Below are 13,393 nucleotides of genomic sequence, written 5' to 3'. Positions count from 1 at the left end.
ATTTCAGCCAAGAAAGGATTGTAACTTTCGAATTCGCAGATATAGATATAAGACTTAAAACATGCATACGTTATGAATCTTATCATTTGTATTGACACCACATAGTTAAAAAAAAGCGAGGTTACAAGTGTGCGAATGACGTCTGATCAAACAAAATAAGACCGTTCCAAAGGAGTTGCTCTTTTTTTTCTTTTTATCAAAGGCAATCTTTTGGCGAGGAGACCGTCAAACTTCCGCGGCGGTAACGGCAGACAATTCTAGAGGGGAGGTCGTCAAACTCCCGCGGCGGATGGTTTCAAGTATGTTCATCGCAAGAAATTGAGACATTACTGACAGAGGCAATATTGATGTACTATAGAAACACAAAGTCAAATACACACAAACATATAACACTTGAAAGTGTTGCTCTGAAACTGACTTCAATACCTAAAGTCATTTGGTCACCCCCCTCCCTCCCCCCCCCCCCCCCCCCCCCCCCCACACACACACACACAGAGACTAAGCAAAAAGCTAGATCAGGCTATTCCGAAAAAGGCAGGAAAAACATGAAAACAGAAAAAAAAGTATTAAAAAACTACGCCGAATGCATCTCGAATTGATATGCGCTTTAGTTTTCTCACGTTATTCAACTTTTAATCGCAATGTAAAGGGCGCGCACTCCTAGTCATGTCTCATAGCAGCTAAGTGTGTCTGTGAGTGCGCTCTCTACCTGTTAAATTTTTGTTTTGCTTTGATTTGATACCGTCATTGTCAAGACTTCTGAAGAAGGCGCAGGACGTCGAAAATCTGAAAATAACAAGCTCATGGCATTGGTCAAAGATGCATTGCCAGTTTATTTCTTCATTATATTTAAGATATATCATATATATAAATATATATATATATATATATATATATATACATGGAACAGGCAGTGAATTATCCCTTGTTTAATATCGTGATAAGCATGTATCTTGAGCTTGTAATTTGCTGTGCAAGATATCTGCTTTCCTCACACAAGATGCAAGTGTTTGATCTGCACATCGAAGCAATTTATCCCTCAGATCTCCTGAAATGTTCCCTTGTTACAAAACAAGTATACTCGCCTCCAATACTCCTCGCTCGGAAGTTTGCGCTGACCGTGGAGAGGATCCGTGTACTGACTGAGATCCACGTAACTCTCATTATAAACCGTCACGTTGTACTCTCCTAGCTCCTCCTCACTCAGCGTAGTCAGATTGGCACAACTGCCATTGGTAGTGATGATGCCTCCATCTCCCAGACAAGCCCCCAAAAGCTCGCTGCAGTACGGTGTGTTCCAGGGATGGTGGCATCCCACCCAGGGCAGGTTGAAGGTGAACGACGCGAAGCAGAAATAGACGGAGTAGGTGATGATCACGCAGTAATAGCAACGGACGACTACCATCGCGAAGAACTGGCCGTAAGACAGACCTGTTTGGATGATGAGTTTCAGAGAGGATGTTTTCGTGCTGGGAAATCTCGACCAACTTTTTGTTTCAAACACTAAGTGATCTGGGTCTTTAATAAGCTTAAGCTGGATATAAGAGTAGGCTAAACCAAACCATTCTTCTCTCCATTTTGCATTTTCCTTCCTTCTAAAATTGGTTGGTTCTAAATTGTATGACGGTGTTCCTTACGGTGATATCGAAGTTTTTCCTGATACGAAAGAAGCATCAGGCTCGGTGTTATCACCATTACCACCTCATATTTCAAACCCAACTTATTATTTCTATTTTGATTGTGGGATAGTAATTTATTGAAGGGCCTACTATATTCAACCCCAGTGAACTAGGAACGTTGCAATATTGTGGCTGTTTTACAATGTATTGACTATACTTGAATTCGATAGACGTGAGGAAAATTGTACACTTTCTTTCACTTACAATTGTGAGTAAAGTAATATGTGGCATTCTAATATTATTATCAAGTATGATGTCATGGCTTTGCTTTTAACCCAAGTCCCGCATCGTTAAGTTTCTTGGTCCAGGGTCCTGCATCGTTAAGAAGAGCCCACTTATGCGACCAGTGATGCATTCAACAACAGCAGCTCCTTTTGATATACAGAATATAGGTCCTTGTTCTCTTCTTTCGTTTAAGTATGCGATAGGCTTTGTAGCTCACCCGAGCGTAAAGCAATTCACCCTTGGTGAATGTTTTCCTGAGGAGCGCCTTGATGGTACACCGGTATAAAATGAAGAGCAACTGCTCTAGGAGAGGGTTCTCACAAAAAGTTATAACCCACTTGAGTCATCGACTTGTACAGGTTGTATGTGTGTGAGTACACAGCACACAGCTAACGCTGATGTAAGAAATGTCATATTATAGTTTCAAACAATATGGCAGTTTTCAACGGCAGTCTCATTCGCAGCGCTTATGATATTACAATTATAATAAATTGAATATACTATAGCATATTATGATGCTATGACCCCGTTTTATCAAAAAATATAATCGATTATGAATGTCCTTACTAGACAGGCTGCCACAGGTTTACTATGGAAATTAACTATATACAGTGTAATCAATCATAACTTTACATAAAATTGGGAAAATAATCAACACCAGATCGTGTGCGAGAGGCTCGCAATATATATATATATATATATATATATATATATGGTTTGTGTATGTGTGATGGCAAAGACTGACAAGGTATTTCATCAATCGGAGCCATTACCTCTCATAATCGGGAGCGCATTCCAGATGTTCATCATATTGCTGGTACTGTATTGACCAACGGCAAACTCCAGGACAACCAGCGGTACGGCGCCCAACATTAGGAGAATAAGGTAAGGGACCATGAAGGCACCTGTCAGGGCAAATCAAAAACAAATGATTTTATTTTATTTATTTCCAGTTTTATTTAACCAGGGTAGTCTCGTCAGTTATAACACTGCTTTCAATGAGGGCCCTGCAAATGGGTAAAACATACAAATACAATACATGACATTTAAAAACAAAGGTTTACAGATAAAACTGCTACTGACAAAACATAGATTAAAAAATAGTTACACATTTGATAACAGCAAACTTAGAATGTCTTTAAACATAATCATTAATACATCATAAAAAATATACGTTATATTACACACACATGTCTAAAATTATCATATATTAATTTCCATAAGTATGATAAAATGAAATGTTCCTTAAAAAGCAATTGCACAATGCATAAACGGATAAAGTGTGTAATCTCATTTCCTATTCCCAGAATCACTCCAGTCATTACACAGATATCTTAACAGTAAAACGGGCGGAGTACGAAGAAGAAAAGAAGAAGCAGAGGAAGAAGAAAGATAAAGGAAGGAGGCAGTAGAAGGAAAGAAAGAGATAACTGAAGGAGGGGCTAAGAAGGGAAGGCACTCCAAAAGCATGATAAAGTAAATGTGAACGGCTTACAAACAAACGTCAATACCAACAAAATCTGCTACAATCGAGAAACAAAGTACATAAATCGGATTACACTGTTTTTTGCAATTAAGGGATGGGCCGCGTGTGTCCTCTCATTGATACTCGTAGTGCACTGATTGTATTTAGTTGCCTTTGCTCAGGTGTGAGGCTGTTCCATTCTTGGTACCCACGTACTGGAAAGTGCGTTTGCCACTATTATTCAAAATTTGACAACCACCTTCAGATAGAGATTTTTTTTTTTTTGTCTTTGACCTAGTACCCACTGTGTGTGAGGGCTTTGCAAAGCCTTGTGACAAATATGGAGGCGCGATGTTGTTAACGCACTTAAATACCTCACACATTCTATGAACATGTCTCCTTTCTTCAAGGTTCTGCCACTTTCGATTCCTGAACATATCAACAATATGTGTTCTAGGGTGAGCACCCAGTATCATCCTCGCCATTCTATTATGCAACAAATCCAACCTTCTCAATAGAGCCAACGAGCAATTTGACCATACAAGATCACAATAATCGAATTGGGGCATTATGAGCGCATTACACAATACCCTGAACACCACATTTGGAACACATTCTTTGGCTGTCCTTCTCAAAAAAACTATCGTCTTAGATATCTTTTTTTTTGCGGTATAACTTACATGTCTTTCATAATATGTTAAATGTTCATCTGGCAGTACACCCAAATACAAAAACTCTGTTACTCTTTCGATCTCTGTATCGTCAACTGAAAGTTTTATATAGGAAAGTTTTGCGTGCGTTGCCTTGATCCAAAAAGCATATACTTTGTTTTACCGGCATTCATTGTTAATTTAAGTGTCTTCAACCAATCACTGACAGCACTCAAACTTTTCTGCATATCATTTTGTAGTTCCGTTGTTGGTGAACCTTCAAATAATAAAACTGCGTCATCAGCACACATGTGCATTTTACAATTGACTTCTGTCAAGAGCAGCGGTCCCAAAATCGAACCTTGTGGTACACCGTGCTTAATGACCATACAGTCAGACAAGTCTTTACCAACTTTGGTTTTCTGCTTCCTTTCAGTCAGATAAGAAGAGAACCATTCAAACTCTTTCACTAATATACCGACAATCTGTAAAACATTTAATAAAATATTATGGTTCACTGTGTCAAACGCCTTTTTGAGATCGATGAAAAGTGCACCAGTCACATTCCCTCTGTTCATATTTGTTAGAATATAATCGGTAACATCTAATACCGTTGACTGTGTGCTATGTTTTGGCCGAAAACCTGATTGCTGATCACACAAAAAATTAATAGTCTGTAAATAAGCATACAGCTGTTCATGGACCGCTCTTTCTATTACCTTCGACATTAGAGGCATAACCGATATTGGTCTATAATTCTCAATTTCGTCACGATCACCACTTTTATGTATGGGAGTGACTACTGCAGTTTTCCAATTTTCAGGAAACTTACCCGTCGTCAATGATACATTTATCACGTGAGTTAAAGAGAGTGTAATGGCTGGACGACCTGCTTTTAAAAGTTTACACGTAATACCATCAACGCCAACAGCCTTTTTACTTGGCATTGTGCGAATCTGCTTATCAACAAATGACACGTGAACAGGTTGAAAATGGAAGCGAGATTCATGTGAAATTGCTTTTGTGTAAAAAGACATATCATTAAAATCAGTATCAAACTTTTCTGCTAATTTATCTGCAACAGACACGAAATATTCATTGAACTCATAAAGTAATTTTTCTCTATCATCTGACATGGGCATTGTGTTTCCTCTTTGTAAATTTGTGGCTTCCCTTATTACATTCCACAATTTAGTTCAATCTTTTTTATTTTCAGTGATCTCTTTAGAATAAAACATTTTCTTCAAATATTTGCCCATGTTATTATCTTTATTTCTCAAATTCTTTGCTTCTCTCCAGTCAGATTCAGTTCGAGCCTTAGAAAACAATAAATCTCGCTTTCTTCCAAATTCAATCATCTCCCTTGATTCCCATGGGGCTGTATAATTCGTGCGTACACGGATAGTCTGGAAAGGAGCATGAATATCATAACCTTCATCAAATAAAGTTGTCCACAATTCTAGTGCCTCATCTACGTCTTCACATTCCTCAACTCTGTGCCATGGTTTCCGCAGCAGATCTAGGATAAATTTTTCTTCATAAAAATTCTTAAAATTACGGATACGAGCATATTTCACTGTATTACTTTTACGACATTTTGTCTTCCTGCTTACAACTACCATAAAATGATCACTCAGACCAAGAGGAACGACATCCACTTTGTTAATATATTCAGAGCGAGAAGACAACACCAGGTCAATGCATATCTTCGAAGGTCCCACTCAAGTAACTCCGACGTATCCACAAACCACAATTACAAGGTAATTTACCCCAAATATATCCGTGGATTCTCTGGACGCAGAAATATTAGTCTTCAAGCAATCAAGTTTGAAGAAAACCTCATGATTTGCTAAAAAGGTGTAAATCTTTAAAAGACTTGGTAAGATCTGTCCCGCAAATAACCGGACAAGAATGTCACCAAAGTTCGTAATGTCACGCTAAGAATTATAATGATATAAAGAAAATAAAAGTTCATCTCATACATATATTTTTCCAGCATATGGAAAGAACACTTGACTTACCTACTAAGTTGACAAATGAAACTATATAGGCAACCTAATGCAAGCAGTCGGAAATTTGAACTTTCTACAAAGCATCAAAAATTTTGTAAAATTGTCTTTAGGATTTACATAAACCACGATGAGTTTTAGTTTTTCATCATTTATTGCATTCACACACATGTAATATAATGTATGACGGTATTAAACATCAGGTATATTTGACGTAAAACATCTTCTCGAGAGAACGACTTGTAACACGACATAAATTCCAGTGAAAGAAACTACACGTTATTTGCACTTCAAATATTAAACATTCTTCATCGCAGATCTCAATTAAATTCAGGTCGATTATTCGAACAAAACATGCAGGACCTATGGTGTTAACAGCGTATTCAAGAGCTCATATTACAGGCCGTTTTATTTCATGTACACCAATGTAGGCCTATATTTTCCTTTTCTCATCGAATAGTAGGTCCCTTCCTCAGTTAAAGATTTTTTTCCACTGGTTTCTTTTTCTCAACGAAATCTGCTATATAAGCAATTATTAACTTCTAAAGACCTAAGGAAAGAAAATCAAACTTGTCAGAGTGAATTAAGTCTAATGTGAAAAAAAAAAAAAAAAACTCGTGGAACGCTGGATCCCAAAAAAGTCTTTTTACTTTGTGTTAAAGGTCCTGTTAAACCTTTGGGAGCAGTGATTTATAAAATGTTCAAGATATCACATTTGATATGCGTAGGTCTGTTGTGCCACAAAACATCCTACCAAATAACATTTTCTCAATAAAGCCTGAAATATAAGGAGATATCAGCATTTTGCTCAATAAAACGTAACTGTGTACGGTTTTTATTTCAACTATTGTTCACATTTTGTATAAAATAAAATCGATTTTGCTGATTTAAATTTTTACAGTATTTCGTTTTTATCCCTAACTCATTTTTAAGATCTATTTCAAAGCACTAAAGTTGGGTTTTTGTTTCATCTGCAAAATAATGGTAAACTATACCGTTAAATACTGCGTTCACGCCATGTTCCCGGCAACCACGGTAGGCATGTTTCAGGCCACCTTAGACGTGAAACAACGCGGGGAGACGGGATAGGCAAACTGTCCAAAAAAAAAAAAAAATGCCACGGCAGTCCCGATGCTAACAATGGCTAATGAGGAATATTGTATGCAACCAAACACGACGGCACATAATAACCCAACTGTCCGTCGTTGGACCACGGACCTTCTTCTTCTTCTTTTTCTTCTTCTTCTTTCTCTCTCTCTAAACCCTTATTCCACGAGCATCATGTTGGACCCTCTTGTTTTTCTTCATTTTAATCGTTATTGTTATCGGTTGCCAAAAGGTCAAGCTCTGTGCTTATTCTTGGCAATTGTTCTGTATGCAAATTAAGATGTAACTCATGTGATTATGTTCCAGATGTATTGCATAATTGATGAAAATGATGATAATTGTTGAAAGTATTCATACTACTGTTATTTTAGTACTATGTTAATGAATTTGCAGAAAATTGATGGATTTGGGAAAAAAAGACATATAGAGAATAAATCAAATCAAATCAAATCAAATCAAATCAAATCAAATCAAAATACTGATAGTCTAGCCTGACCAGACGCCGTGAGAACAGCGGCTGATGAATATATGCTCATCAATCAGGGTGGGGACTGAAACGAACGAGACTAGAATGCTAAAGGCCGTGTCACACCATTCCGGGCAAGCTACGCGGGCTTGTGGCGAGGAGGTAGTTTCCAGCACGTTTAGAAGATTTTCAGCGGCGAACAAGAATGTTTGCAATTTTCATTCATGCCTTGTCACACCGTACGGGGGAAGTTTTGCGGCTTGACTTGCGGGGAAACAAATTTACTCCCCGGAGCTCTTCGCAGTTGGTCCGCACCTGACAGTATCTTGCTCATAGTTGCCCGGAGGTGCTCACGCAAGTCCGATTTAACCGCTGCCAAGTTTCGAGCATGACCAAGACTTTTTCCGGGTGAGTCGCGGGAATGCCCGTAGAGGTCCACGCAGAACGCCAGTAGGAGACCCTTAGCGGCAGCACTTCCCAGGCAACTCCCACGCAGGTACTTCGCAGTCCCGTATGCAGCCAAGATAATGAAATTCTCTGGGATTTCAGCCATTCCATTAGAGGGATTCCTTCACTGAGTTGTCAGCCCCCACGCGACTGGTACAAAGGTCACACAGTATACTCGCAAATATAATTTAAGTAGAACGCGTCCAGCAAGTAATAGTCCATGGGCCAAGACTCGAAAAATGGGTTACTGGTACCACCTGAGGTGGCAAAACCTTTTTGGTGTCATTTTGTTTGTTGGGCATAGATATGCTTATTAAGCTATGATAGCATTTCCAAATGAGTAGCTTAGTCATAATAAATGAAGTTTTAACCAATTTGGTCTCATTTTTATATCCCTGTACTTCTGAATCGAAACTAACCGCTATACAAAGAAGAGCACTGTCTTCTGTATTTCCACAGGTGTTCTGTTGTAAACGCAGTGCGCTTAGTCTTTATTCAAGGCAGCGAAGGGAATATCCAAATGTTTATGCTGTCCACAGCTGTCACGCGGTGCGCCTAGTCTCTATCTAGAACAATGTACCGTTATCATATCTAAAGTTCCTAATAAAAGGGATTATCTATACTGTTTTTATACTACCCTCTCAACAAATACATCAGTTTTAAACAAAAATCACTCTGTTCATTACAACAATTATTCAGTATAATGTACTGTAGTGTACCGCTACATTGTCTTTGCATTATCTTTCATTGTTGGATGGAAATAAAGCGACATTGGCGTGGTATTAGCGTTTTCATCGTTGCGTTTTCACCGGAAAATGATAAATAATTGAAAAATACGGTACAATTCACGAGGAATTGCTTTTTTCTTGTTGTCGTTGTTTTTAGATAAAGGGATATACACTGTATCGTAAGCTTTGGATATTCCCTTCGCCGTCTTAAATAAAGATTAAGCGCTGTGGACATCATAATCTTTGGATATTCCCTTCGCTGCCTTGAATAAAGACTAAGCGCACCGCATTTACAACAGAACACCTGTGAACATGCAGAAGACAGTGCTCTTCTCTGTATAGCAGTTAGTTTCTATTCAGAAGTACAGGGATATAACAACGAGACCAAATTGGTTAAAAATTCATTTATTATTACTAAACTACTCATTTGGAAATGCTATCATAGCTTGATAAGCATATCTATGCCCGACAAAGAAAATTACACCAAAAAGGTTCTGCCACCTCAGGTGGTACCAATATCTGGCCTGGCCCATGGACTATAAGACACATGCGCTGACTCGCTCAAATCCTTTTCCGCCCTCAGGAATGTCCGTTATGCTAGAAAATACCTACAGGTAACAAGCCCGAGTAGCTTGCCCGGAAAGGTGTGACAGGGCCTAAACACGGTTGCGGGTAAAAATAAATGCGTGCGCACCTCCGGGCGACTACGGTTGAGATAAAATGCTAGGTACTGTCATGCGCTGATCGTCTACGGGGACCTCCGGGTAGTCAAAAATGCTCTTTGCAAGTCGCACGCAAGGCTTGCCCGGAAAGGTGTGACACGGCCTTAAGTTGGAAAAACAAGAGAAAGTGTCGTCTACCCACGGCGACCTACGTTTGGGCAAATGGGGCTGCCGTACGGTGGCCGCCGGGAACATGGTGTAAACGCAGCTATTCCGCTTTTCGAGAAGGTCGGCAGCCTCATAAAAATCAATTTTAGCCCTGAAAAGTACGTCTTGATAGTCTGCATTGCACAAAATTCATTTCATTTCATTCATTTATTTTTTAGTTTCATACTTCTCATTTATGAACGTTACAACAGAAATAATAATACAAGTTCTTTTACCTTGTAAACAATGTGCAATCTCTAATAATCAATAGTTTAGCTCAGTATAACCATAACATTTCGATTCTGCTAAATATCGTATAATACATCATCCACTGCATGTTTAATGTGAAGATAACTTACTCGAGACCTCTGAATATCTGCATCAAATTTTGCATCGATTATCAAGATATATATAGGAACACTATTTTTGTTACAACAGAACGCTGCTCAATACACACGTGTAAGGATGTAAAGTTTGGCATAGATTATTCATAACAGTCCTGTGATAAGATAGATGTCTGTGTATCACTTCCCATCTTTGAAAAGGAAATGCAAACTTTTAGTCAAATATAAAAATGCTGCATCATTTAGACCCTTATTTTGATTCCCGCATAAAATCTGATCTTACTCATCATAAATTTCTGATAACAGGCACAGTTTCTATGTATATAGACTATAGAGGTTCACTTCGCGCAGTTTATCAAGATATTATTCACGAGAATGAACTGCCACACATTCCTTCTTGTACAGGAGTTCTATTTGTCTAGTAATAAAAGGAATATAGGACCAACATTTGCTATCAAGTGCTATTTTATTCTTCATATGAATTATGAATACGTTTGGTGCTTTAACGTTGGTACAAAGTTCAAGGCTGCATGTTGAAGATAGACAACATCACCGGAATCGTGCTCGATTCCATGTTTCTATTCAGGGTACACAGGTCAAAGAGAGTTGTAATTTACGGCGACTGTTGGGTTGTAAAACGTGATAGATAAAGGAAATGGTTAAATTAACACACCAGTTTCCCGTTGCATAAAACTTACCGTTGAATTTCAATGGTAACTACCGTCAAAATTAGGCGTCACAGCCAATCAGCATCAAGGATTTTAAACTTTACCGCTAATTTGAAGACTTACCGCTAGAAAGGAGCGGTAAGTCCAGCGGTAAGGGTTTTATGCAACAGGGCACAGCTGTTCGAGAGACAAATTAAGGAAATGTAAGAGGAGTAGAAATGCGGGAGACAATTATGATCATAAACACGTGCTAGACGATGATAATAGTATCAGAAATACACATGTCATGCACAATTCCATCATAGATATTCCGATCACCACTCCCTGAGCAGTTTTCGCCGAGCAATGCCGGGTGGTCAATGGTGGGTGGTGCGTAGTACAAGTTGTGAAGAGTTTGTGTAAAGGAGTAGTGTTGTGTGTATATTCACGATAGAGAATGTATAAGAATTAAGAGAGATAATAGTTCGTCCCTGGAAAAAATACATACAGTGACAGAAACTGGTCACTCAAAAAAAAAATCAAGTCTTAAACATCATCGCGTTAAAAGGTTTGTCCCAAAAAGGCGCTACATCCACACAATTCAAAGACACATTATTTTTCTTTCATAATAGTAATTAAAGACATAGATTTTTCCAATCACATATTCCTTATCACATTGTGGGTACTATTAAGACAGAAAGCCATTGCATTAAAATACCTCCAAACATGTGGAATAAAAATCCAGGTTGTTCTCCTTACAGCAAAAAGTGGATTTATCAACATCTGGAAAAGAACTCTTTATACAATGTCTAGAATAATTTTCATATTTTTCGTAACTTGGAAAAATATATAGACATATGCATATATACAGTATGTATATATATGTATATATATATACATATATATATATAATATATATATATATATATATATATGTATATATATATATATAATATATATATATATATATAATTAATATATATATATATATATATATATATATATATATATATACATACACATGTGTATATATGTTTATGATCTCTTTCTGGCTGCCCATCTATAATATTGCGCACAAAAACATAAATTTTTGATTTTGTCGGTTTCCCATTGCATTACATATTTGCTGGCTTTGCATTAGGTAATCAGGTGATGCTGAATAAATGATAAAACATGTATCGTTGAGGAAGAGGAAATGATCGTCGAATCTTGCCATGCTTGCTTACCTCCGCCATTCTGGAAGCACAGATAAGGAAACCGCCAGATGTTGGCCAGACCAACCGCGTAGCCAAGACAGGTAACCACGAAGTCAAACCGGCCACTCCATGTGTCCCGCCCTTTTTGATTCTTCGGGTCACTTGACATCTAACGGAGGAAAACGTTGATTATTCAATGCTTTACCTTTTCAAACTAAACTTTTCAAACAAGTGAATTGCCCTTTATGACAACCTGCTGTTCAACAGGGATTTATCATTCTTCTAAGCTGCTCCCGTTAACTCCTTTACAAAGATGGAAAGTGTAAACTTTTCAGGGAGTCACGCAAACCTTTGGCAAATTTTTGTGTCTCTCCATGGAAAGCAAGATCTATTTTTCTATCAAAGTCATATATGTACAGTGAATACACATTAGTGCTTTAAGCATTGGACGATGAGCAATGACCCCGCGAAAGATGTCCCGTATTGTCAGCTGCAAAAGGGCTGTAGTAAGACAAACAAATCAATAAACTGAATTAATTCTTGAGTCATGCTGATGTATACACAAAGTGTGTCTGCTTTTGTCTGTACGACTGCGTTATATTCATACCAGTGAGCGCAACTCTTTGGTTGAAAATAACTTTCTCATGAAATTCATATCACGTGGACACACGTAGTGATCCATTCCTCGGGGTCCAAAGAATTTGCCATATACTAGTATATTGGGATACAATGAATACTGATTGATTATGTCGGAGATGATGGGCAAGTTTTAAAGTCGTTGAATTCGCTCCTTGGTAAGTTCCGAGAAAATGCCTTCTCGCCTTAATTTCGAACTATTTTCTTGTGCAATTTTGAGATTGATGTATGAGAAGAACAGGTGCATTTGCTTTTCCGAAGGTTCTGTATTCAAATCCGAAAATGAAAGAAAGTACGTTACATCGAAGCCGGTTCGTAACTACAAAAATGTAAAGAAGGTGTATGCCTTATGGCGAACATTCGTGAGAATGTATTAATTATTTAAAACAAGTCAAAAAAAAAAAAAAACCCGAACAAACAAACAACAGATAAACCCTCCCCTCTTGTTGGCCCATGAGTGATATGAAACACATTCAGGTTATGCTCGACAACCATATACATATTTACTGAGTATGATTTTTGACATAAAGTCAGAGTAAAGTGAATACATACCCTCCTGAATTTGACTCTTGAATCCCCAAGCGCTTCAAATTTTTAAACAATAATGAACTCCTACAAACCGTTCAACCTCCATCCCGCTCACATGATTATCCCATACAAAACATACCCTGATTAAAGGGGCACACTGGGACAGATTTAGAATTATTCTGGAAGAAAGTAACTTTTAATACAAACAACGAATATTTTACCTTTTATTGCTTTGATACGGTAAGTTATATACTTGCGAAGAATCGTTTATTTTCACAAAACAGCTTTTGCAAACTCAAAAATAATTATGCAAATAAACGAATTGACGATATATACCGCCTTACAACTTGCTGCACCTCAATGATTTTTGTTCATCAAGGAATATTTTTAATAGTTA

At 37.8% G+C, this 13,393-nt stretch overlaps 1 protein-coding gene across 1 annotated transcript in view; it reads right to left on the bottom strand.

Moving 5' to 3' along the window:
- The window catches only part of LOC139708006 (sodium- and chloride-dependent neutral and basic amino acid transporter B(0+)-like), a 28,976-nt gene extending 16,975 nt beyond the window's left edge, over positions 1 to 12,001 (bottom strand). Inside the window, exons 1-3 of the mRNA XM_071619997.1 lie at positions 11,863 to 12,001; positions 2,678 to 2,809; positions 1,086 to 1,431 (exon numbers count right to left, since the gene is read on the bottom strand). Of these exons, the coding sequence (XP_071476098.1) occupies positions 1,086 to 1,431; positions 2,678 to 2,809; positions 11,863 to 12,001 (617 nt within the window). The remainder of the gene's footprint in view (positions 1 to 1,085; positions 1,432 to 2,677; positions 2,810 to 11,862) is intronic.
- Between the last annotated feature and the right edge of the window lie 1,392 nt (positions 12,002 to 13,393).

The sequence above is a fragment of the Diadema antillarum genome, unplaced genomic scaffold, assembly GCF_040938485.1.
Source record: "Diadema antillarum isolate AM-2024a unplaced genomic scaffold, OU_Dant_1.0 seq00001293_RagTag, whole genome shotgun sequence".
In the NCBI taxonomy this organism is placed as follows: Eukaryota; Metazoa; Echinodermata; class Echinoidea; order Diadematoida; family Diadematidae; genus Diadema; species Diadema antillarum.
Note: the sequence above shows the minus strand (reverse complement) of the source record. Positions and strands in the feature narration are given on the sequence as shown.